The 25694-nt window shown below is 34.4% G+C and overlaps 2 protein-coding genes across 4 annotated transcripts in view; both read left to right on the forward strand.

The window, feature by feature from the left end:
• Window positions 1-12239, forward strand: part of LOC129242124 (capon-like protein) — a 126807-nt gene extending 114568 nt beyond the window's left edge. Inside the window, exons 4-6 of the mRNA XM_054878682.1 lie at window positions 11288-11383; window positions 11461-11628; window positions 11976-12239. Coding sequence (XP_054734657.1) covers window positions 11288-11383; window positions 11461-11628; window positions 11976-11981 — 270 coding nt within the window. The 3' untranslated portion in view covers window positions 11982-12239. The remainder of the gene's footprint in view (window positions 1-11287; window positions 11384-11460; window positions 11629-11975) is intronic.
• Window positions 12240-18211: 5972 nt separating this feature from the next.
• Window positions 18212-25694, forward strand: part of LOC129240372 (GATA zinc finger domain-containing protein 7) — a 58893-nt gene continuing 51410 nt past the window's right edge. Inside the window, exon 1 of one of the 3 annotated variants that reach the window (XM_054876132.1) lies at window positions 18212-18374. The gene's annotated coding sequence lies outside the window, so the exon portion shown is untranslated. Of the gene's footprint in view, window positions 18375-18395; window positions 18435-18520; window positions 18566-25694 lie in introns of those variants that run through there. The other 2 variants (XM_054876133.1, XM_054876134.1) reach the window with 2 other exon arrangements.

The following is a 25694-nucleotide window of genomic DNA, read 5'->3' on the forward strand; positions in this document are numbered from 1 at the left end:
TTAATATTTAAAAAAAAACCTGCTAAAAAATACTGTAATTAAAAATCTATTCAACTTTTAATAAGAAGTTTTAATTTTTACCATCCCTTTTCACAATATTAAAGCAGTAGATTTGAATCATACAATGTTCCTTAAAAAATCTGCGGTTTTCAGTAGGCTGCAACTTTCATATTTGCATTTCTATTGCATGACTTTTTCTACACCTTTTCCTAAAGTTCTTCAGAAACCGTAAAATATACTTCAGAATAGTCAATTGTATTTGAAGACAAATAATGCCATTCCAGCTACATTTGGTCCGGGCATTGTCAAGCAAAGGACTTCGTCGAACAAAAGCGACAGTTGTTGGTATATTTCATGGTTTTAAAAGTAGATTTGACTATTCTGAAATACATTTTATGTTTTCTGAAGTGGAATTGACTATTTTGAAAAATATTTTACGGTATATATGCGGACTATTATCAAACATAACGGGGAATTACTTAATACTTGGTTGTGCTATAGCGATGAGGTAGAATCTATGTAACACGTAGTGCTTGATTATCCTGTACTTCAAAAAATGAGCTTCAGATTTCTGGGCGGTCATTATTTCGGGCTCCTGGTTATTCTAGTAGACACGGTCTCATTCGAAAAGTTGGCTGTTTGCGAAGATCAATGAAATCGGTATGTATAACCCTGGCCAAAATAATATAAATGCGATATTTTGACCAGTTTTTGCTCCTTTCTTTGTTTTTTTTTTATAAAAATACAGTTCGCTCTGAAACAAATATCATATTAGTCGAAGTTTCAAACTTTTTACAAGATATACATATAAAATTTCTACAAAGTTTCATCAAGTTTTAAACGTTTATTCGGAGTTTAAGAATCTGCTCCAAAATACCACGTGTCTATTATTTTGACCAATCATGTATGTAATCAATTTTTTTTTATCATTACTAAACCACTGACACATGTTTTCACCATAATGTACATTTCCATATGTGTGCTTGTATGTGAGTAGCCGTGTATGAATAAATGCCGTGTGTGCAATGTGAATGTGAGTTATGCCAAGAATGGCTTCTGAGTGAACTAAGAAGCCGGCAGCATTCAACATGAAGGTGTCTAAAAACTTTGTAATAGGATTCGAAGATTTGCGGAGATTTTTGGATAAAACAGGAGTGGAGAAACAGAATCTATGTTAGTGGTGAAGTGATTGTAAAACTTTGTCAAAGAAAACTTGTGAAAAGAGTTTGAGGGCGTAAAGTATAAAAGACTTTTGCCGGAAGGCAATCGTAGCATACTCAAATGCAACACAATAAAATATCGTGCAGCAGCCAAGTCTAATGAAGCAAAGAGGTGAAAAGGAAATATAAGTAAATAAGCTAGTGTTGCCGAAAAGTTTTGGAACTTAAACTCGAAAACATGCATAGAACGCACAACCAAATTTAACTATAACCTTATGGCAAAAATTCACACAATCGTTAGTAATAAGTTCTTGAGGGCTTTAGAGCTTTTCACATTTTGAAATTACATTGATGCCCCTGTAGGGATATTTGTTCTTGATTTGCAAGAATTGCAAAAGTTACTTTACAGGTCAAGAGTGTAAGACGGATGGCTCATTTCTTTTATTTGTCAAATATCTGCTTCGACTCTCTACTTTTCCTGTATTTTACTGAAATCTTTTCGCAAACGAATAATAGAGCGCCATTGCCAGCGGTCATTTTGATTTGCAGTAGACTTCTCGCCAGGACTAATACAGTAGATGTTTTATGGCATCCATTGCAAGAAAATTTAACTTACCCTTTTATAAAACAGATCGAAGAATGAAGACGAATATGTATTATTACATATGTATATATACCTAAAGCATAAAATTTTTCCAAAATAGTTCATGAGAATTTTCGATGATATTTAAGGATACATCATTTTTCAAAGGGAATTATTGTGTTGTATTTGTCTTCGGGAAAAGTAAACAAACAAGTTTGTTAATAACTGTTTATGTCCACTTTCATTTGATATCCATATCAATATTATAGGGTGACTAGAAAAATGAATTGATGAGAAAATGAAAAACAGAGAATGCAGCATTGCTATTAAAATCTATAGTTTCGCGTGCATATGTAATTTTTCATGGATAACTTTTACTGTAACACGGTGTACTGTATGAAAATTTTTTTTAGATTTTTTTATAATAAAATTGAAGTGAAAATTTGCCTTTTTAAGAGTTGTGGAGTTGTTGAAAATATCAAAGTATTATTTTCCTATCAGATGAGAATATTAGAAGAACTTTACATTTAGAAACCACTCGCGGAAGTACTGCTTAAGCTAATATTAATAAATATGAAAACAGTTGTCCAATAAGTACAATAAATTCTGCCCAAGACGTTCCTTGGTGTAATAATGGCCTAGATGAACTGAGAACCACCGCTCGCAGTCTTCATAATAGATCAAAACGGATTAGTGACAGATCCGAATACAAACGCGTTATCACTCTTTATAATTTATCTTACACCTGTAAGGCAAAAGGAAAGTAACAGTTTCAGAAGTTTTTGCAAAAACATTGAGCGCACCAGGAAGGCTTCTAAACTCTATAACATAAAGTGTTCTAAGAGTTGCAATATATCATCGACGAACCTCAGAAAAGGAGACCTTCACCGAAAGTGAATATTAGTGAAGAAAGTTAGAAAGATTTGAACGGGTTTCGACTCACTAAAATCACCTATAGTTGATGGCATCTTCCCGGCATGGCTCCAAATAGACATTGCCCTGTTTCAAGAGCCAATCATAAGGATTTCCAGCACAAGTAATACACTTGGATATATACCAAAGATATGGAGAAGGCAAAAATGGTATTCAGACATCCTAAACCTTTCAGGCGAATTTTTCTTACGTCATTTACGTTAAAAATTAAAGAACGTTACTAGAAAATTACATTAAGAAAAAACAAACAGTAACAAGGAAAAATAGCAATAGCTTCAAATATCAAAACTAATCGAAAAGAAGATTGCGCCAGCATCAAAATCATATGTTGAATGGCGAAGTTGATTCAAACTGGCAGGTTGTCTCTCAAGCAATTTTTTTATTATAATATTCTTAAAACAGCCTAAAATAATTATTATAAAAAATGTAATGCACTTGCAAGCAATTAGTATCAAAGATTTCCTGGAGTAGAGGTCATTAAAAACTGTCTTTTAGGCTTGAACAATAAATTTAATTTCGGATGTATCCTTCATTTTGCACACCAATTTCTATATATAGCACCTCTAATACCTAATGCCATTTGCAGCGGATGAGATATGCAAAAAAAAGTCAAAAACTTTGCGGTTCTTAGTTTTTTTTATCAGATATTGGTTTCCGATGTCTTTTTGTGCGTGGAACAAAAGTGCTCATCAAGTCATGGTTTTGAGAAAATTGGGCGTTAAGGGGGAAGTCTACTGTGACAAGGGAAAAAACACGCTTATTTTCCGGATTTTATTTCTAACAAAATATTGCTCGTACATAAAATCTATTTAAACTCTTATCTTTATTATATATTTAAGTTTTTGAAAAAAAAATTTTAAGTCAAAATATTCAAAATGGCCGCTGTGGTACTTCTGCAAGCGCAGGTCCGCTTTTCTTAGGGGCCTAAACGGTGTACATGAAATCTTACGTTTCGGTGATCTAAAACAAAAAAACAAAATATTGTTATCATATACATAGTATTGACTCTCGTCTGACGTAGGATTATGTCGATAAAAAATTTTGGCGTTGAAAAAAAAATTCTTGAAATTTTTTTCTTTTTTTTTGCCTAAAATTGATGTTACTATTGTTTATAACAATTTAACAAATAACGATATCAAAAAAATCCTATGTCAGACGAGAGACACTATTACAGAGAATATATAATTAAATTTTTAAGCTGATTCATTTATCAGAACTCGAGATATCGTGTACACCGTATAGAAAAGCGGACCTGCGCTTGCAGAAGTGCCACAGCGGCCATTTTGAATATTTTGACTTAAAATTTTTTTTTTCAAGAACTTAAATATATAATAAAGATAAGAGTTTAAATAGATTTTATGTACGAGCAATATTTTGTTAGAAATAAAATCCGGAAAATAAGCCTGTTTTTTCCCTTGTCACAGTAGACTTCCCCCTTAAAACCTATGGGTGTCTTACCTCGCCGCTTGCCAAAAGTCTCGCGTGCAATATACACTACCGGTCAAAAGTTTGGGTTCACTTGAAAAATTGTAAAAAATTTTCAAATAATCGTGATTTTCCTCGTCAAATATTTTTTAATATTGTTATTTTACAGAAAGTAATTGTGTTTAATACAAAATATGCTAACTTTTGAAGAAACCCGCAAGTAGTTGTTCATATTTTCGATTCCTCGAAATATCCGCCTTTTGCTCGTATTACAGCATCGCATATTCTGGGCATCCTATCAATTAATTTACGCAAACATTCTGCTGTTATTTGATATCAGCAGTTTTGCAGAAATGTCCAAAGTTGTTTTGTATTAGTAAGTTGCAATTTTCTTACTTCTCTGTCCAACTCCTCCCACAGCAACTCGATCGGGTTACAATCCGGCGACTGAGGAGGCCATTCTATATATTTGAGTGGTTTTTGATTTTCTTTGGCTGCAATGTAATCCTGGCAAAATTTTGAAGTGTGCTTAGGATCGTTATCCTGCTGGAAAACGAAACCGCTGCCCACAAGTCTTTTCCCAAACGGAAAAGCTGGCCGTTGAAGTATGTTGTGGTAGACTTTTTTGTCCATGATACCCTCAATTTGCACAATGTCTCCAACTTTGTCTCCAGCAAAGCATCACCAGACTAACACTGACCCTCCACCATGCTTAACTGTGGGAACAACACATTGGTTCATCATGCGTTCACCGACAAAACGACGAACATATTGACGGCGTCGTTTGTTGAAATTTTCAAATTTGGACTCGTCCGTGAACAAGACTTTAGACCATTGTTCAGTTGCCCACTCTTTATGTTTTTTAGCCCAATTAAGTCTCTTTACTTTATTTTGCTTTCGAAGTAAAGGTTTTTTGGCGGCGACGCACCCTTTTAGGCCGTAGTTTCTTAGTCGTCGCTGTACCGTCGAAACAGATACTGGAGCCTCTCGCGAGGAATTGAGTTGTTCGCGAATTTCAGGGGCTGTTAGAAAACGATTTTTTTTGCTTACAAGACATTTGAACTTATTCTCTCCTTTTGACGTAGTTTTAGCCCTCCCAGAACAATGACGATTCTGATTGCACCCAGTATCGCTCTTTCTTTGTAACGTTCTCATGACAGCATTTTGAGAGACATTACATTTCGAAGCAATTTCGCGTTGAATAGCCTTCTCCATGTAGCGCTAAAATGACTGCTCGTGTTTCTAAACTAAGCTCTGCTTTCCGACCCATTTTTCTACAAATAAAACAACAAATATGTAGTTTTATTTAAATTTTAATAATTTGAAGATAATTTTTGTATAACGTCGACTTGTATGTAAGAATTTGAGCATTTGAGCGGGTAAAGGCCAAAATAAAGATATCTATCTCTCAAAATCACAGTTTTTAATCAAAACATTATTCAAAAACAAAATTGGATGATTAATTTTGTGTCACCTTGTATTTCGTTCAAAGACACATTTTTTAAAAGATTTCCTAAAAATGAGAGCCACGGACAGATTGCAGTTAATTTGTGTGGTGAGGGGTAGTTTCATTTCATTGCATTTCACTGATATACCTATATAAAATTTTAGAGATTAAATTATAAGTACAAATTACTTGATACTTTATCTTAAGAATCAAACATGGATTGAAATGCGGATTTTGATGATGAAAACTCAATATCTACTCGCTTTAAGATGGCGCTTGGAGCTAGCGAATTATTATCTGTCTATCTAGAACGGCCGTTGAAAACGTGAGATTCTGTGAAGAACAATGAAATCAATCTGCTAGAGTAATTCACAACAATCAATGCATGCACCAACCAAGTCGAAGAAAAACCTCAATAACTGAATCGTTAATCTGCTGCAATTCCAGAGTTTGCTCCAAGACATCCGGGAAATTTCATTACTAACAGAAATTTATATGTCGGTGTACGTTCTTTTCTTTGGGCTCCGTTACGGCCCCGTACGGCTGCTCGTACTGGCGGCGTCACCGATACTTATTTTTTTCGAAATGAAGAAGAAGCTGACGTTACAGTGAATAGCAAGCGTTATCAAGCCAAGCTAACTGCAAAAGCTTTAAGGAGGCATATTTACGGTAAAGCAATCCCAGTTGGATTGTCAAACATAAGATTTGTTAAACACTTTATGTCCAAAGTGGATACATGTATGTAAACCAGAAGAAAAACGAAATCCGTGCTGTGCGCCATATAGCGCATGCATTAATTTTGAAACATTGTTGGTAGTTTTTGACCTTAAAACAAATTTTTAGCTTTCAGCTATTCCATTGAAAAATTTAAAATCTTAAATTTTTGTGTATAAATATCTCACACTTTGCTGACAGAAAATTCATTTGAAAATGCCATCACTTTCTCTCTTTTTTTACATTTGTGATACTTAATTTATCCCCAAAACTCAATTTCACTTTTTCGAAGTTCGTTTGTGATAAGGGGAAAGAGAAAATGGAAGAACTTCCACAGAAATTTTTATTCATGATAAATGTAATTTCAATATATTTGAAGAACTCATAGAGGCAACACCGGTCCTCAGTATACCAACTCTAGTTCATATAAAAGTTTATTATATAGCGAACTAGCTTTAACCAGCGGCCCCGCTCGCGTAGGGGATTTGAAGGATTTAGCATATGTATATAAAAGCATTACAAACAATTTCATAGAAAATAATTTTTTATTAATAACCATAATATTACAATACCCGGCATCCGTTGCTATGCCTCGTTGAATAAAATCAAAACAACCAATCAGAAAAATATCAAGCAAAATTATTTTTATTAATTTTCTATCTCAAACCGTTTTCGAACTTTGCATTTGGGTCATAGTTGAACATCTAATGCGGATTATGAAGTCTCGAGTGTGCTATAAATAGTGGGAAATAGGAAAAACTAAGATTTTTTAGATTAAATTTAAGCAAATATTCAATTATTAGTGACGAATGAGAGTGGTGGCGCGGCCTGGGGGCTGTGGGTAGGGAGTTCCATCATAAAAACATGCCTATAACCTTCATCGGGTGAAACTATGAATGTATAAAAATTTTTACGTCATTGGGTGTTGTCGTTTCGTAGTGATGCGCGGACAACGTACAGACATTCACCTTTATAATATAGATGACGTAGGCTCTACTTATTTTCACTTTACTTCATTTTTTAGGTAAAAATTCTGAGTTTCAAAAATCATGTATGTACAACAGTGATTCAATTTCATCTACAATCTGGCAAACCGAGGTCGTATTACTCGGTAGGGAAATTATTTTGATATTCTTTAAACATACATACATCATGAGATTGGGATTCTGAGTGGTACAGAAATATTTTGCTATTTTGTTAGCAAATTTTTCCGTGAATTCCATCATCCATTGTGTCATCACTTCTCGTGTCATTCATGCCTTCTTATTTGATTGCCAATTTATTGGAAGTATTTTATTTTCAACTGACGCAAACGCTCTTGGACCAGCAGCTTTCCCAATAGGTTAGCTTAGGTTGAAGCGGTTGGCCACTATGGGACATTTTGCGTACTCTTCGAAAATTTTATAAGATCCTTGATTCCGACAGAGCTGAGGACTTCCAATTCATTAAAGGATTGTCTACCCAAAATGGTGAGTCCACGTCTGAGTAGAGCAGAACAATGACACAAGAGGTCGGGGATCGTCTCTTCCTCATCTAAACAACTTCTGAAGAAGTCACGTGTTTGCACACACCTGGGCGCCCCTGCCGATTAGGCAATGCCCCGTTATAACTGAAATCAGTGTGCTAAGACTGTGCTTATCTCGTCTTAGGAGAAGCTCCGTGCGTTTAGCATTGAGAGTCGGCCACAGCTGCCGGGGCATTCTGCATGTGGTTTCATTACGCCATCTTTCATTAGCTCCTCTCTCAATTTCCTCAAAGACAAGCAGTTTACATGCTTGCAAGGATATGGGTATACCATTGTACTCATCGGTCAATTTGGTGCCGAGTTTTGCTAGTTCATCGGCTCTGCAGTTATCCTCAATGTCATAATGGCCAGGAACCTATGTTACCATTAAGTGAATTGACTCAGCCATTTCGTAACGGATGTACGGCATTTCATGGTACCCTGAAGGTTTTGACTGCTTTGTGAGGCTTTCCCAATAACAAGTGGTGTTTTTTCTTCATCCCCAAAATAGGACAGCAAGTATTTCCGTTGATAATTAGCTTCCACGCCATACCTCATTCTTAAACGCTAAAGGTTTGTTTGACAATCCTCTGAAGAAAATGCCTATATCGTCAGTATTATTCAGTGCAAACATTATACCCAATTTACAATAATTTATTATTTTCTATCTGGAAAAATTATGTTTACAAGACTTGATTAGTAAAACTCACCTGCTGGCTAATCCTTCACACTAAGGTTTGATCTTCCCATCGTATTATATACGTATATGCGCTATAACTTAACACAATTCTCTTGCCCATGAAATTTCATAACAGTTTATACCGGAAGTACCCTTTTTCCTATTTTTTATATTTTGTCCGCCATTCGGAAGATAACGTCCGCTCAACAGAGGTTTGCGTTTGATTTGTTAAAAAAATAAATGGTAATATCTTTTGATTAGAGGTTTGCGTCCGTTGAATAGAAGTTTTTGTGTAAATTTTATGAAAAATAACTATCCTCGTCCGGTCAGGAGAGTGTCGGCTGAAGAGAGAGTAATTTGTTCCGAAAACTAAAACTTTGTATGGAAAAAATGTGTCGGCCTAATATAGGTGTCAGCTAGGAGAGGTTTCACAGTATTTCCAATTTTTTTCTTGCTGTACAGATACGGAGTATATTAGAGATAAAAAATCGGCCTTTCCGGGATCTTTGTGTTTGAGTGTACAACATTGTTAATTCGAGCGCAAATGAGACTTTTATTAGCAAAGTGTTGCTTTCGTTGGAAGACTCTATTTGCAATAATTTCAGATCACGGCTTGAAGAGTTGACCTTAAGTGATTGCCTTTCTTTCAGACACGATTCATATGTACATATGAAATATACTATAAACTCCCAGTGTTTTAGACTCGTAAAAATAGTGTAAATGTGGCCTTTGACCCCTTTCTCATGGAGTGCTGAAAAAATATGTCTAAATCTTGCTTTTGAGGACTCTTCTTTATGGTTGCTTGGAATTTTTTAAATATAATTTACATTGCACTTAAGTTAAATAATTGCAATACTTTCAAAAGTATTTTCGTATTCTCATCTGACCATCAAACCGCAACTTAAGCAAATACTGTTAAATATATTAAAATGTGCACCAGTTCCAACTTCAAACTTGTTTTGTGTTATCTTAAACTTAATAAATAACATTGAAAACCTATTCATATTTAACCCTTAACGGCCGGGAGCTTTTTTTGTAATACTCGCCCACAAGACGACGGAAAATTAGGTGAAATTCTAAAAAGTATATAAGGATGAAAACTTAAATTAAACATTTAAACTGATTTATTTAGATATGAATTCAATTTGCTTACTTGATTTATAGTTTTATATGATCAACAAACCAGGGATGTACGAAGTTGCAATATTTGTTAAAGAAAATTACAGCGATGATAAATAAATGAAATGAAAACTGAATTCTTTTCATGTCCCCGTATTGGGACTTTTCGTTTTTTATCGCATAAGCACTATGTCCCCGTAGCGCTGCCTTTTGGCCGTTAAGGGTTTATATGAGGGTTGTTTGTAATATTTTGCGCCTTTGCAGCAATGATAAGCTGTAATTCGTTTATTAGCATTAACTTACATATAACATATTCACTTACGACCTTTATTTGTTCTTTTTGAAGTGAGTTTAAAAATTCATCTCGACCAAAAGATGAGTGGAGCAAACCCTTTTGCTTGCCAGAAGTTTTCGGAGAATTTAAGAAAACTAACTGTCAAAGACATATTATCCTTCACCACGACAATGCGAGCTCTGACAACTGCGCTCACACAATAGAGTTTTTGAGCACTTAAAGAACCAGGTTAATAAGCCTTACAACCCTAACTTAGACCCCAAAGGAATTATTTTTGTACCCGAGCATCAAAAACAAAATGCATGGTCAAGATTTTTTAACGTCTTAAGCAGCTGTTGAAGCCTAAAATCAGCTCGTCTTGGAGGTATCCATTTTTGAGTGGCAAATATGCGTTCAAAATTGGTTCAAGCGAGTGCAGAATTGCATTGGCTTCCAAGAAAAATATATTGCAAAACAATAAAGCGAGTTTCTTTTTTATTTTACTGTATTTTCATTATTGAGAGAAAAATGTAAAAGGCGCCCCTCATATTAAACAATATTTTGAACATTTTTTCTATAATTACATTTCTAATATTACACTAGGGTTGTTAAAATTTTACCCTATTTAAGAAAGTTATTTTTAGAATGAATCGTGACATCTCGGTATTAAAATAAAAACATCCCGAAATCTCGGCATGTACTATGTATAACCGTATGCATATACACATTATATAAGTACATACTTTTCTAACAACTTTATTCTTTCATGGTCTCCACGTGTGGTCATTTTACTTTTGACACTGTTCTGCTTGTATTTTTTTCCATTTTCGTGATGGATATACGAGTAGGTATGTGCTACACATACATACATACATATGCTTGTATACTTATGTTTGCACGCCCACATTGCGACAAAACTGTTGATGCATTCTAGGAACAACAACAATAAAAACGTAGTACGAGTGTCAATATTATCACAACGTCCTTTTTATCCTTCCTGTAACAAATATTTACGTACTTACTTACATACTTACAAAAAAATAGCAAACAGTAGGATAATAGGCAGCTGAGCTTACATTGATGTCAAATTGACATGAAAATCAAATCCGACTTTAAGTCACTAGCAAATCTTCACTTTAGGGGTGCACGTCCTTTGTCAATATTAACAGGCATGGCCGTATGTAGGGTGTCAGATGCGTAAAAAAAGACTTCCTGCCGCTCGCAGTCATTAGTTGTGTGATAGAGAGATTTAATTTCATGCACCGAAAAGTCAAATAAATTTAATAAAGAAACTCGGTTTCGTTTAGGTCAGATATGAAAAATCTAAAAATTATAGTATTTACTAAAAAGTTTGCGCTAGAGTGGAAAATAGTTTATAACCTTTTAATTTGCAATTAAAAGAAAATATGAGAAATTTTAATTCGTTTCCCTTTTTGTTTTTCTTTGCAGTACGAATGCAAAGTGCAAAATCTGAAAAAGCGCAAAGTGACTATCCACGTTTCGGTGAATGGAGTTCGAGTGGTGCTCAAAAAACGCCGGAGAAAAGTTGGTTAAATATTTTTGTTATTATTTATATTTAAAAAATTACTTAAAACACGAATTTATTTATATTATATTTACAGAAAAAGAACTGGACAAATGACGCGGAAGAAATCGAACTACTCAATCATCCCATCTATAGAATTTTCTACGTGTCGCACGATAGTAGCGATCTAAAAATATTTAGCTATATTGCACGAGATGCCAGCACAGACACATTCAAATGCTCCGTTTTCAAAAGTCATAAAAAGGTGGGTATTAAGCGCACACAAACACCTATGAATATCAAACTAAAAAACAAAGGGTAAAATGAAAATTAAAATGAAATTGAGATTGATAAAGGCGCGCACACATGAATGCCATATTTCGCGAATGTGCGTATGTACATGCATAGATGTACATTTGAATATAAATTTAATATACACACATATATACATTCACGGAATTTTTTGCGCTTTCCTAGAAACTTGGAGATGCTAATTTTTACCTTGTCACATCTTTTTTTAATTTCGAATGTTATTCTTTCATAGTTTTCTAGTTTCTTATGTTTACCAGTGACAATTTTGCTCATTTACCTCATAACTGTGTATTATTTTAGCATTAAAAAAACAATATCTGAACTTTCATATTCGAGTACACACGCACAGAGGTATTTACTTGGGTAATGGCCAAATGCAAAAGTAAGTCAAAGTAATTTGTGGAGAAAACTAATTGAGGAAATATGTTTTCTAAATGGTTTTATCGAGAACTAGTGCAAATGTATACTTTTCAGAATTCAATTATACGGTTGCGGACATAAAAGTGGAGATACCTAATTATGTTTGCATGCGATTGTGTAGATAAGCCATCTGTCAAGCCTGATTCTGGCAAATTACTTTAATAGAATTAAATAATACAAAATTGAATTTAATAAATGAAAATTAATAATAAATTAAGTAGCTAATAGAAATATTGTTTATAATTTTAAATAATGGAAATGTAAATGACTAAAATAAAATATGTAAATATAAATTATATTTAAGCTTAATATTAAGTTATTTTCTATAACTATATACTTTACTGTTTCTCGCTTTCGCTACCTTCTTTACCTGTTTCTATTTACTTTCGATCATTGACTCTATTTCTACAGCTATACTTTCCGTTCTTCATATTTCTATTTACTTAACTACATACTCTCTCTAACTCTCCACGTACTGTTCTTCCATTTTCGCTATTTCTTTTATCTTAGCTTTAAGCATACAATAAGGACAGAACATAATAAAATAATCTCACTTTTGAATTGTTAAACGGACGAGTGCGATTTAATTTTTAATCTCGCTTCCACAGGCAATATTCGATTTTATTCGCGCTTCCCTCTAAACAAAGTTGTTTTTAAACAATTTACATATCTTTACATATTAGTGAAGAATTTTGACCATCTATCAGCCATCTACCTTTGTTCTTTACAAAGTTACGCCAGTTACTCGTACCAGGTGCAGAAAGGTTCTTTCATTATCCATTGGTGCCGAATAAAGGGATATTTTATTCATCATGTCTATTAACGCTACTAAAAATATATCACATTGAAACTTAGTGCTAGTGAGGCCGTTAACCGGCTCTTAGCGATTTTTAACTAACTAGCTGACTTGCTGACGTAACAAGAGATATGACAGCGTTTACGACAGAGGTCGGCAAAAACTGAGGCCGTGTTCGTGTTGTACGAAAATATCAACGTTTGAACAACGGCTGATTGAAAGACTGATTTCATTCAAACAAACTGACTTCACGCATTTTGTTTTCATTATATTCGCCTATCTATCTCTGTCAAACCCCCTACGACGTAACAGCCAAAGTTGCCATCACAATTTTGCTTCCGATGGCCAAACCTTGAAATCAATCATTCCTGCTGAGAACCAGCACCCGAATCCCGAAACTGGTATTCCTTTATTTAGGGATTTAGTATATTAATTTACTCACTTGAATTTGTTATGTTACCATTTGGCACAATTTTGTATAGTATAGAGGCGAACTTTCGAAAAATAAATACAACAGCATTACTTTCCGTACTTCATAATAGTACCAAATCAAAAGGAATCACGATAACTTTAATATATTAGTTTCGGGAATAAGTTCGCAACATTTTAACCGAAGACTTTTACTTAAATAAAAAACAATAAGATAATCAAGTGTATATTCGCCGTTGCTGTTTACAATCTCTTCCCACTTCTCGACCAATTTGTTGATGCTTTTCCGCCAAAAATCCCTTGGTCTGGTGTCATAGAAGTTGTTGAGCCAGTTAGGTTTTACGGACCTCTTTGTTAGCAGGGCAATGTAAAACTCCTTGTTGACAGTGCACCATGCCCTCCCAGTCCCACTAAACACACATCATGATCTTCTTTGTATGCAGATCCGGCTTGACTTTTGGAGCCACCCACTCTTTTCTTTGCTTCATATTGATGTGTTGGAACCATTTCTCATCTCCCGCGACGATTCAGTGCAAAAACCGCTGTTTTTTTTTTTCGTTAGTCATGAAGCACCCTGGCTCCCAATTTTTCGGTAAATACGATTGAATGAAGGTGATTGATAATTGTTTTATGATCGCAGTTAATTTTTTCCGCCAATTCACGACTGGTTCTGCTTCAAAAGTGATTTGAGACGTTCTTCATCGAATTCAGAAGACGCCATTTTTGAGCTTTACAAACCATTTCCGTGTTGTAGGCTCGCATATGACACCTTCTCGATACACGTCGCAAAAGTCCCAAGCCGCTTCGGCAGCTTTTTGACCTCGACGAAAAGCAAAGAATAGCTGTTGTCGAAAATGTTGATTTTTGTCTCCTGGGTATTCCATTTTTAAGCCTCAAAATTAATAAAATTTTAAATAACTCAAAAATACAATTTAAAAAGTTTTGTAGAGCAGAATGAGTTCTATCGAATGGATACTTACCCTTTGCCAAACAGCAAACAAATCGCTGTAAAATAAATGAAAATATAAAAACGCTATGAACTTATTCCCCAACTCAATAGAAACATTTAAGTTATTCTAAATATTACAGTATGAGTATCACACCACAGTAGTTTCAGAAACCTTTAATATAGAAATATATTTGAATGGGGTATCCACCTATCTACAAACCAGATTAAAATAGGTAACATATTTTAATAGAGGCATCAGAGCATTACAGCTGTTGGCGAACACCATCACTTGGAAAATATCTTGAGCAGGATTGCCATTTGCTTAGCAAAAGTTATTTTTTTAAACACAAGTGAGAAAATTGGTTTTCGACGACAGGTATTAAAATAAGTTTCAATTGTCAGTAAACTAGAAGCTGAAAAATTAAATACAATATTATAATGAGAACAACAGCATTGAAGCGTTAATAAAAATAAAAAAAGCACCCAATTCCTATGTATAATCGTTGGCTGAGTCCGAAGATGACAGGCGATGGAACGATGAGCTGTATGAGCTATACGACGACACAGACATAGACATAGCACAGCGAATAAAGATCCAGCGGCTACGTTGGCTGGGTCATGTCGTCCGAATGGATACGAGTACAAACGCTCCGGCTCTAGCGCCGGTTAGCACGAGAAAGAAAGGACTGGCGCGCTGTTTTCTCGGGCAAAATCGCGTAAGCGATTACCACTCCAATCAAGAAGAAGGAGCTTAGGCGTAAAGCTTTCGTTTAGTTTCGTCCCACGCAGATGTGATACTGACTTTCTGTCAGGAAAGAGCTGTCACTGTCAAGATAGCATATGATAAAAAGCCATTAATAGAGCCACCCTACACTTATGCTTCGCATTTTCGAACATCGAAGTGCCGTTTGGCTCTCTGAGGGCTTTTTTAAACGAATTTTGTGGTATTTAGTAATACTGAATGTCTAAAAATATTTTATCGAGCCTCAATTAGTTTAAATAGAAGCTCTATCAATTCACTCGAGCATTCGAATTCTTTCTGTGGTAATTTTGGTGTGGCAAACTTATTCAATGCTATCTAATTTTAGGAACAGTCTAAAATATTTTCTCATCTTCAATACTTGCTATAAACTTTCTATTCCCCTGAGATTAGTGATTTTACCAGGCAAGCCATTTATTGAAATCCTGACAGTTTGTACCTAAAAACAAAAACATTATTTTTTCTGCTTATAATTTTGAGATTATTTCGGTTATTTTTCAGTCTGCATGAGAACTATTGATATCGATAACTATAGTTTGATAGCAGAGAATGGCAAACTGTGTTGACATTTCTGTTCAGTAAGGTTTGGCAAGTCATCATGAATCGTTTAACGCCAAAACAACGCTTCCAAACTGTGAAAATTTACCTTGGAAAAAAAAAAATAAGTCAGTATTTATTTACTTCGAAATTAGAAAGGAGCTGCCTTACGGTAAATGGCGAGGTCTTGCGAGCCATGCTGAATGAATTTTTGTTTCCAAAAATTAGACAGCTAAACTTCGATGAAATTTGGTTCCAACAAGACGGCGCCACTTACCATACAAATTTGATGAATAACTGCATAAGAGACCTGTGGATGCCGCCAAAGACATTTTATCCAAGGCCGAATCCAACCCAACTTTCATCAAACGCATCATTCCTGCAGACAAGATTTGGGGTTGTGAGTATGGCACGCAATTGAAGCATCAGGTATGTGAGTGGAGAGCTCCGAATGAACCAAGAATAAAAAAACAAAACCTCGTCGTTTTTAGGCAAAAAGAAAGTGATGCGCATGGTAGGGTACACTGTTGAATTAAATGATTTTTAGAAGGTAAAACTGTTAATAGGCGTCATGAGTCGTTAATGTAAAGCCATTCCCCCCCAAAAAAAAGAGGATTTGTGGGAAACATGATGACGCTCCATTGCACAGTGCCATATTACCCGTGAATTTTTGAGCAAGAACAAAACGATTGCCATGCAACAGCCAAACGAACTCACCTGATATGGGTCCCTATGATTTTTTTCTGTTTGATGGTTTTAATAGCCGAAAGAAAGTATTAAAAAAATCGAGGACGGTTCTGATGGCTATACCGAAAATAGAGTTTCAGTTATGTTTCGAAAGCTGGATCAGACGCTGCCATAAATGCTTTGCAGTTGATGAGGAGTGCTTTGAAGTCAATAATATTACTTTTGAGTAATAAATTTGTATTTTGAATTTTCTGAATATATCCCGGAAACTTTTTCAAGGTAGTATGCCACTATGGGCAGCTACCAGCTCATTGATTTTGATCACTGATTTACTGTCAGAAACTGATGAGTTGAAGCGGTCAGATGCGTGAAAAATTGAAAGAGCTTTGCTGCAAATTTTTGATCCATTTCCAGCATTTGTCTCGAGTGTGCAGTTTTCACCTATTTATTTATTGTTTTGTCTTTGCAGAGTCCTTATACTCGTAATAGTAGGGCAAAAATTGCATATAAGCCCATTTTTCAGAAACTCTACATTTTTGGAATGTCATGAGTAAAAATGGTATTTACGTACTTGGTTTTCTTAAATTCATTAAAAAAATGTTTAGCTTTGCTTACATTGTTGCCAAAATTTTTTGATTACGAGATAAGGCCTAATGTGAAAATTTGAATTTATGGCGCATATTTCAAAAAAAACTCGTATTAAAAAATAAAATTTCCTTAAAGTGAAAGGTAAATTGGTTTTGAGGTTATTTCGAATGTATTGTGTATACAAAAACAAAAAAACCGCAGGAATTACACTAAAACCTATTTAGTTCCCAAAGCAATAAATATTTATGTTTGAGTGAGTGAAGTTGCATGCGCACCAATGACGTCAATATAAAGACGCGGTGGGTCAATAATTCTTAGGGCAATACTCACAATTAATGAATGAGCAAAATAAAGTTGGAGTCAACAAAAACAAAGCAAATGGGCTTACACTATACACATTGTATATGTGTAGGTATGTAAATGCATAAATGTTTATACAAAATAACAAAAAAAATTAAATAATATTTATTAGCAACTGTGTGCAACAAAAAGTGGCTACAAGTGTTTATAAACTTTTCCAGCAAACTGCTTACATAAAAGGTGCATGTATATATATGTGTGTGTATATATATACAACATCGCTAGCGTATAGACTTTTACGAGCCAAAGTTAGCTGAGCATCCGTGCATGCGGGCATATTGATGCGGCAATAAATGTGCCATAACAGCTATAACAATAAGAATGCTCGCAATACCTGTGCGGGCATGGCGGCAATCAGCGGCAATAATAAAAACAAACCGCTGCTTACAATCAGGACACTAATGGATTGGCTTTATGTATAATTCAAAGAAAATGCAAATTTCGAAAGAAAGTTTATTTTTAAATATCAGCAATTATTCAATTCCATATACTAGTAATCCGAGTAATGGATGTGAATAGCCCAAAAACAAGCTCAGACAAAAAAAAAAAGAAAAATACATTTAAAGGAAACAACAAAAAAGCGCACAACAACAATAATAAAACAAAGAATTGAACGTCACGAAAAGTCGTGAAACCCCAAAAACATATGCAACACTTGCGTACACATTCGTACACACAAACGCCACGTAGGAGGCGAGAGCGTAAGGTGGCAATTGCTGTGATGCAGAAAGTAGCGGTGAAATGCAAAGATTCTATAGAACAAAGAAACATTTTGTATTGGGAAACAAGAAAATCACGATAAAAAAAAGTAGTGTGCTGGAAGAAAAACGATCGAGAGAGAGAGAGAGCAATTGAGCAAATACGAGATAGATATATAGAAAGATAGAGAGTATGCAAGACGGAAAATGGTATTGGAAAAGCTTTTGAAGCTTTGCATGAAACGTCATCAATGGAAATTAACCAGACCAGGGCAGACCACTGAAGGCATTGGCACACACGATCAGCCAGCAGGTCATTTGTGTCTCTGTCCGACGCTCAGACTGTGCAGTGGATATCGCGGATCGATCGATCGCCGACGGACTGATCGCAGACGGTGGCTAGCACGAGTATCCAAACGCGTATGGAGCAATCAATCACAACGTAGACAAATTTAGTATTCAGCGGCATATAAACGTAAAGTGGATTTGATGGATAAAGCAAATTCAGTGTGAACGCGGTGAAATAAAACTAAAGGTTAAATTGATGTGAGATTAGTGGAAAAAAAATTTTGAATTTATTTAAGTAAAATTTAATGTTGAGTGTTAAAAATTGAGAAATTTCAAATCCAATGCAAAATAAGAAATTTAAAAAATGTGTGTTGAGTGGTAATAAAAAAAATATAAAAAAATGAAAAATACATAAGTGACATCTCGAAATAAAACTATGAAATTAAAAATAAAATGCCAACTGAAGAATTAAATAATTTGGCCAAGTGTTCGTTGTAATTAAGCACTAACTAAAAAATGAAGTGCATGCTTTTTTACATTCGCTTATCATAAAAAACAACACTTTGTTGTTAAGAGTTCAAAAATTTGTATACATATTAGAAAAACTGATAGAACAATTTTGCCAAATCAATTTTGTAGACTACTTTAAAACCAACTGCATGCAATTTGTTTTATATAGTGAATTTTAGTGTGCATGTGTATGTATGTAGTGTATTTGTGCTAAGGTGCACATAAGTGTAAAACTGGTGGCAGGTGTACAAAAATTCGTGAATCCCACAGAAATGTATAATATTTGAAATTACTATTTTAAATATTATTACATAGTACGTGCATACATGCATACGTACTTAGATAAATTTTAATTAATGTTCTGTAATTTACGCCACAAATCCTACCTCGTTTTGCTGTCAACGAAAGTCATATTTTTGAATATGACATTCGAAATAATTTTTCCTCGATCACAAAAGCCATGAAAATTTTAATATACGAAAGTACGAAACGCAAATTTCAGCTGTTAGCAGTTACTAGTTTACTTTTCTGAGCATACGTTCGTGTACATATATGTTTTGTTGACGCCATCAACGACGCGCTGTTGGCCGCCAATTTTAAAGCACAGCTAAACAGAAGCACGCCCAAACACACGTACATAAGTACATATAATACAAAAATGCTTAAACCATCATCCAGTGGATAAATCATGCCGTCGAACAGATAGATCACATTTTTCTAACTGTATGTATGCGCATACATGCTGTCAAAAAAGTAACAGGAATTGAGTATTAAAGAAGCATCTTTAAAAATGATGTCAATAATGTCAACAAACTTAATCAATTTGTATATAAAGAATATCATCTGCAATTAAGCGGTGTTTGATAACAAAAATACATCGAAAAATTCGAGATTTGTTCAGAAAAAAGCACGTAATAATAAATTAATTTCTGACCACGAATTCAACAAATATCTTCGAACAAACACCATATTCATCTGATATCTCTTTCAAAACCCATATTGCCATTTCGAGGACCCCCTTTTTGTTTAGTTTTTGTGGATTATTTAAATAAAACCTCAAGCAAAGTATTTTTCCGACGACGTCGCATTATTTAGATGAGTTAAGTAAGGTGGCCTGTGAGGAAGTGGTTAGCCTCATTCCAGGCTTTCTCTAATATTCTACATAAATTTGGTGTATTTAGGTCTATAGGAATATGTCTAGGTCCAGGTCTAGGTCTCATCCATGCCTAGGTGTAGGTCAAGAAAAAATATATCAGATAATTCATATGAGAACTGAGATCGATTCCAGAAAATATATTTGAAAAGCTCTTTAATGGTTGAGTTATCCATTGGCATAGTGCGCAGTAAATTGAAATGTTTCAAAAAGGTTTTGCACTAGAACTTTTTTTACAGATTACGTACCTATATATAGTTAGTGTCACTCACAACAATGACTTCCCAACATCTAACATAAATCGCACATAAATTTCACATTAAAAAGGAACTGAGCCAAAACGTACAAAATCCAAATCCAAATGTTGCCAATTAACATCCAAAAATATAAATGGAAAAAAAAATCGAAAAAGAAAGAAAAACAGCACACAAGTTTTATTTTTGTCTGTATGCCATAAGCAGAACAAAACAAGTCACACAAGAAAAAAATTAATTAAATACATGTTTTATTGTTCTTGTTGAAATTTTTCGTAGGTAAAATGCGGAGGAACCATGAATTGAAAGATGAAGAGGGGATAAATGCGTATGCACAGGTGAAAAAATTATAAATCAAATGAACAAATTGACTGCAAAAGTAATTTTCCAAACATTAGCCGACACATGGAATTTTAATTTAAAAAATCATTATTTGACTAGAAATATTCGACAGAAATACCATTTAGTACTTTACTAATAGCGCATAATTAGATAGGGGAAAACAAAGAAAAACACTGATCAAAGCAAAAAAGTGGTATGGATGATGTCATAAAACGGTGCAGCAAACATTTTGGTGGCGCCATAATTCAACTCGGGATGAAAGTATTGAGCATTTATTAAAATCCATATATTAAAATCTTCAACACCTTTCGCATTCTCCAGTAACATTGTTTAGTGGCCTAGCGAGATTTAAAATTATTTACCAGTGAAACATTTTTGATATAGTGAAATTATCTGAGAAATATTTTTATAGAACATTTAGATACATTAACTCTTTCACGGAATCGTACTTTTGATAATTTTTTTTCAATGCCTAGAAAAGGGTAACTTAAGGGACAAAAAATCTAGAAAATAATTTCGCGGTAATTCTGCTAGAGTTCTTCTCAGATAAAATCTCTATAAAAAGCCCGTAAAAATCTACAGAAAGTAAAATAATAAATAGCTGCCCGAAAAACGTATGTGTAGCATAATAGGTATAACGCCGCGCGACAGCAAAATTTATCTAGAAAAAATTACATATGCTGGTAAAACTACACACTTTATATAGTAATGCTGCAAACTCAGTTCCTCATTTTCTCATCAACTTAATTTTAAAGGGCTTTACGATTTCAGAAAACTAAATTTTCCACAAATGGTTCTAAAGACTTCTACTCACTATAGCCATGATATGAAATAAAAGAGGATATGTCTAGCTAATAAAGAACAATACTTTTTTTTACCTTCTAACTCTGTTCTTCTTCCTTTTTAATAAAAACGTAAAAAAACAGTAGTTGAGCTTTTTTCCTATGAAATAAAGTATACGCAATGGATACTATAAAAATCTATTATTCTGGTGAAAAGTAGAAAAACATTAGTTTTCATGACTGGGTATATCCTTCTTCGCCTGATATCCATACATTAGAGTGAGTACCATTTTTTGAAAATTTTTCATGCACATACGAAATTTTTCATGCACATACGAAACTTTTCCTGGATAACAAAAATTGTATGATGTTGTCATATGGTATTTGTGCTCTCTTTTATTGGTAAATAGTTTGTATCAGATAAATATTTTAGGTCAAGAACAAAATTGTATCCGATAATGACACGAACATTGGAGATTTTACTAAATGAGCCAAATACTTAATTTCAGGTAAATTTTTTACCTCAGGTAAATAATTCACAAATTAACTAGGCCACAAAACGAATTTGCTCTGATAGTGTCAAAAATGTTCAAGGTTTTACTAAATGTGTTAAAGACTTACTTTTATTCTAAATTTGAATCGTTTCGCACTCAGCCAATGACTGAAAATGTTACACAGTGAAATAGTTAGGGAAAAAGGGTATACATGGCGTATACGTGACCATCGCGTAGTTACTAAGTATTAGCAATTTTCCATTTCTTAGTTGTTTTCCAATATTTTTGCTTATAAACCACTTACATCGGATATTATTATATTAAGTCCCAAATACTTATACGATCAGCTAACCTCAAAGCTGTTCAACCTGAAATTTTTAAATCATCGTGGAATATTTATCTTGCTATTACCCCATTAATGAACTTCCTTTTAAGGCATTTTGAATTGAAACTTCTGAAATGTACATCAATACCTATGACTCATGTCCAATACCAGCAGTATCGTACCAAATTCTAGCACACTGCAGCGATATAATCAGTCACAGTCCTCAGTCAGTAGAGATTTCAGTTGACCAGGCTTCTAAATCCATTTGGAACTTTAAGAAATTAATATTGTATTGCAATGAGCGGACCGAAAAATTCCATTAAATGAAGCTTTTGAAAAGTTACTTAAAATATTGATTGCACCAAGAAGACATGGAGCCTGCAGTACGACGTACAGGCGAAGCAGGCACATGATCGTAACATTTTTGAGGCGAATCTAAAAAGTTGCAAGATGTCGTGTAAATTCCTTAAAACTCGCCGGTTCATAGCTATTTCATTGTACGTCATTTGCTGAATATTTTAAGAGTTAAAAGTTTCATGCAACTTCCTGTAAGTTCAGGCATCAAGCTAGAAAATAAAGACGAATATTGAAGAAAGAAAATGGTTATATAGATAGGTTTGTGGTATCAATACTTTACTGCTATTAAAAAAAAAAAAAACGGAACGCGATATCCAACAAATTACAATATTTGAGTATCAGCTGCCCTTATTGGACACAAAATATATTTAGGCCGGACTGCAAACCTCCTTTCGTTCTTTTCTATCTGCCAGCAATGAAAAATTTCAGCAATTTATTAGAATTCCGGGCCTCATACATTCGGTCGGTCATACATTTGGACTCGATTGGAGCACTCTAAATGGGTCAAAGTGGGATTTTTCGTTCGACCCAAATTGGGGGACATCAGAATTCGTTTTAGAGGTATGGTTCCTTCGGCAAAGTTTCTTATTTTGATCCCTAGAATACGATTTTCACAGAGCAATGGGCGATTTTTTTGCCTCCCCACAAATCGACCCGGCCTAACGTATATGTATAATTCAATGACAGTCTAGTCTACTCAACCAATTTCAAAATTTGATTTCTGCCAATTCTTGCCATGCCATGTCTGAGGTTCTTTTGACCCACAGTGCGTCAGTGTGACGTTCATAAAACTTATCACTCATCGTCTGTGGTACACGCCATTGTCAACGCTCAAAGTTTCACACATCTCTTAGGAAATCGAGTGACAAAAGTACATAGATTTTAATTGTAATACCTATTTTACCTTGTGTAAATGCTTTTACTTCTACGTCTCATCTGCATGCCCGGCTGCACTACGCAGTTGGAGCTACGACATTTTGATTGTAATTTTCACATGCATGCACATTGGGGTGCTTCACCAAAAAACAGTGCAGTTTTTCCTTCGTAATTGTAAGACTTATTAAATCTTAAGACGTCAGCTAAAATATTTCGGAATTATATTAAGATTTACGTGCGCGGCAGCTATTTGAAGTTATCTTGAAAAGTCGGCGTTTTTATAAATAAAATTGGTTTTAAAAAATATAGTTTGCAAAAAGTCCCCGCAAATGATGGAATAGTTAAGGCTTGAATGGTTAAATTAAAATGAAATGTTTAAACGTTATATTTACGGAATTAAATAATAAGTTTTTGAAAGTACATATTTGCGGGTACACCCTTTTTGGGTGTTTGACCGAGCTCTTTCTCCTATTTGTGGAGTGCGTCTTGATGTTGTTCCAAACCGACTCCGAATGACAGATATTTTTTATGAGGAGCTTTTTCATGGCAGAAATACACGCGGAGGTTTGTCATTGCCTGCCGAGGGACGACCGCTATTAAAAAAAGCAGTTTCTTCATTTTGGTGTTTCACCGAGATTCGAACCTACGTTCTCTCTGAATTTCGAATGGTAGCCATGCACCAAGCCATTCGGCTACGGCGGCCGGTTTAGCTCACGTAAATCTACGTACAAACCACGTGAATTCAAAATGTAATACATACATTTTATGGTTCCGAAAGAATACTACTACAGCGTTTTGTGCAAGGACTCTAAGTTCATTCCAGATCATATTCACTGACCTCATTTCAGCCTCCGTTGAATAACGCCAGGTGGCTCGTGGTCTACTTACATTTCATTCTGTCTGTTGGAAGTGCTTCCACCGCAGCGCCTGTTTGGCCATGTTGTCGTAACTCTTTCTCAGGGTATGGACGCTCCCTTACCATTTTCTTCTGAGGATTTCAGTCACTACATCGGATTAATTTACCTTTCTCAGTAATTTGGTGTTAGATATAGTTCGAAGACAGAAAATTCGCATTATGCGGCCCAGGCAGCGATTACTGAAAGTTTGGAGACACCTTGTGATCATTGGGGTGACCTTTCGAGTTGTACAGCCGCACAATAAAACAGCGTAAAACGTAAGTCTCATTTCCTGCATTTGCGACGGTCTTAAGGCATATGGAATAATATTTCTTTATACGGCGAGTGAGTCAGCCTAATGTGCATATATTTTTCCATTTTTAAAATCCTGTTCCAATTTTTTGACTTAAACGCAATTCATAAATTTAAATAAATGAAATAATTTTTCGTGCAGACTACCAGACATACGTACATATAATGGCGGCGCGACTATTGTATTCAAAATGAGCGCTTCAATTCAGTGCAAACCAACTAAATAAACATTTTCAACTCAATTGCATCAAATAAATTGTATTGTAAATAATCACGCGTGAATTGTGTAGTGGCTGCCGTTGGCTGGCCGATGTCGGCAGATTCTGGCGATTTTTGTTTTTTGAACACCAATAATATTTGTATGTATATGAGTGTGTCCTTATAACTGTAACTGTCACTAATCCGTGTTGACTCTAATATTAAAAAAAAAAATAAACAATTCACCACTAAAATTCTGTAAATGCAAACCAATAAAATTTATTTTTTGAGCCACATTTATTTATTTATTAAAAGAGGTCCTAATGTTCTGATTCTATAATTCTGAAATTGCATAATGTTGTTGGTAAATTAAATGCATCGAGCTTTTTGATGATTTGGCACAGAAAAAAACTGTATGAGTAGGTAGGACGCGTGCATTCGAGTGAAGAATTGTTTTCATTCTGCATGAAGAGGCGCTCCTATTAATCATAGCAGTTTTCAAATGAAAATCTAATCTTCTATTATTCAAAAATAATTGTAGTATTTTATTAAAATTAAAAGATACAGCTGGGCATACATATGGATGTATCCAACTTTAAAGTAATTAATCACCTGGTGTCGTAAAAAATTAATATATAACATGAGAATTTAGAAAGTTCGTTTATTTTCATTCATTACTAATTTGAAGTAACTGGATATTATATAAATTTTGCAGAAATATGAAATTCTTGATCATGGTTATCTGAAAAAATTTGAAAATTTTCAAAATTTAATATTGGCCTTCGTTGAACATCTCCACACTTCACCGCTTAAAACACATTTACATGGTTAAAAGTTATACAGAAAAAAGTGTGTATCCACATGAAACTATAGACTCTAAAATGATGATGCAGTTTTTAATTTTCTTATCAATTTAATTACTTAAAGAACTTTAAAGTTCCAACAGACTAACTTTCCAAAAAACTGTTTTACAAACTTATACTCAGTCTATGATATTAATTTGGATAC

The sequence above is a fragment of the Anastrepha obliqua genome, chromosome 3 (genome assembly GCF_027943255.1).
Source record: "Anastrepha obliqua isolate idAnaObli1 chromosome 3, idAnaObli1_1.0, whole genome shotgun sequence".
Lineage (NCBI taxonomy): Eukaryota > Metazoa > Arthropoda > Insecta > Diptera > Tephritidae > Anastrepha > Anastrepha obliqua.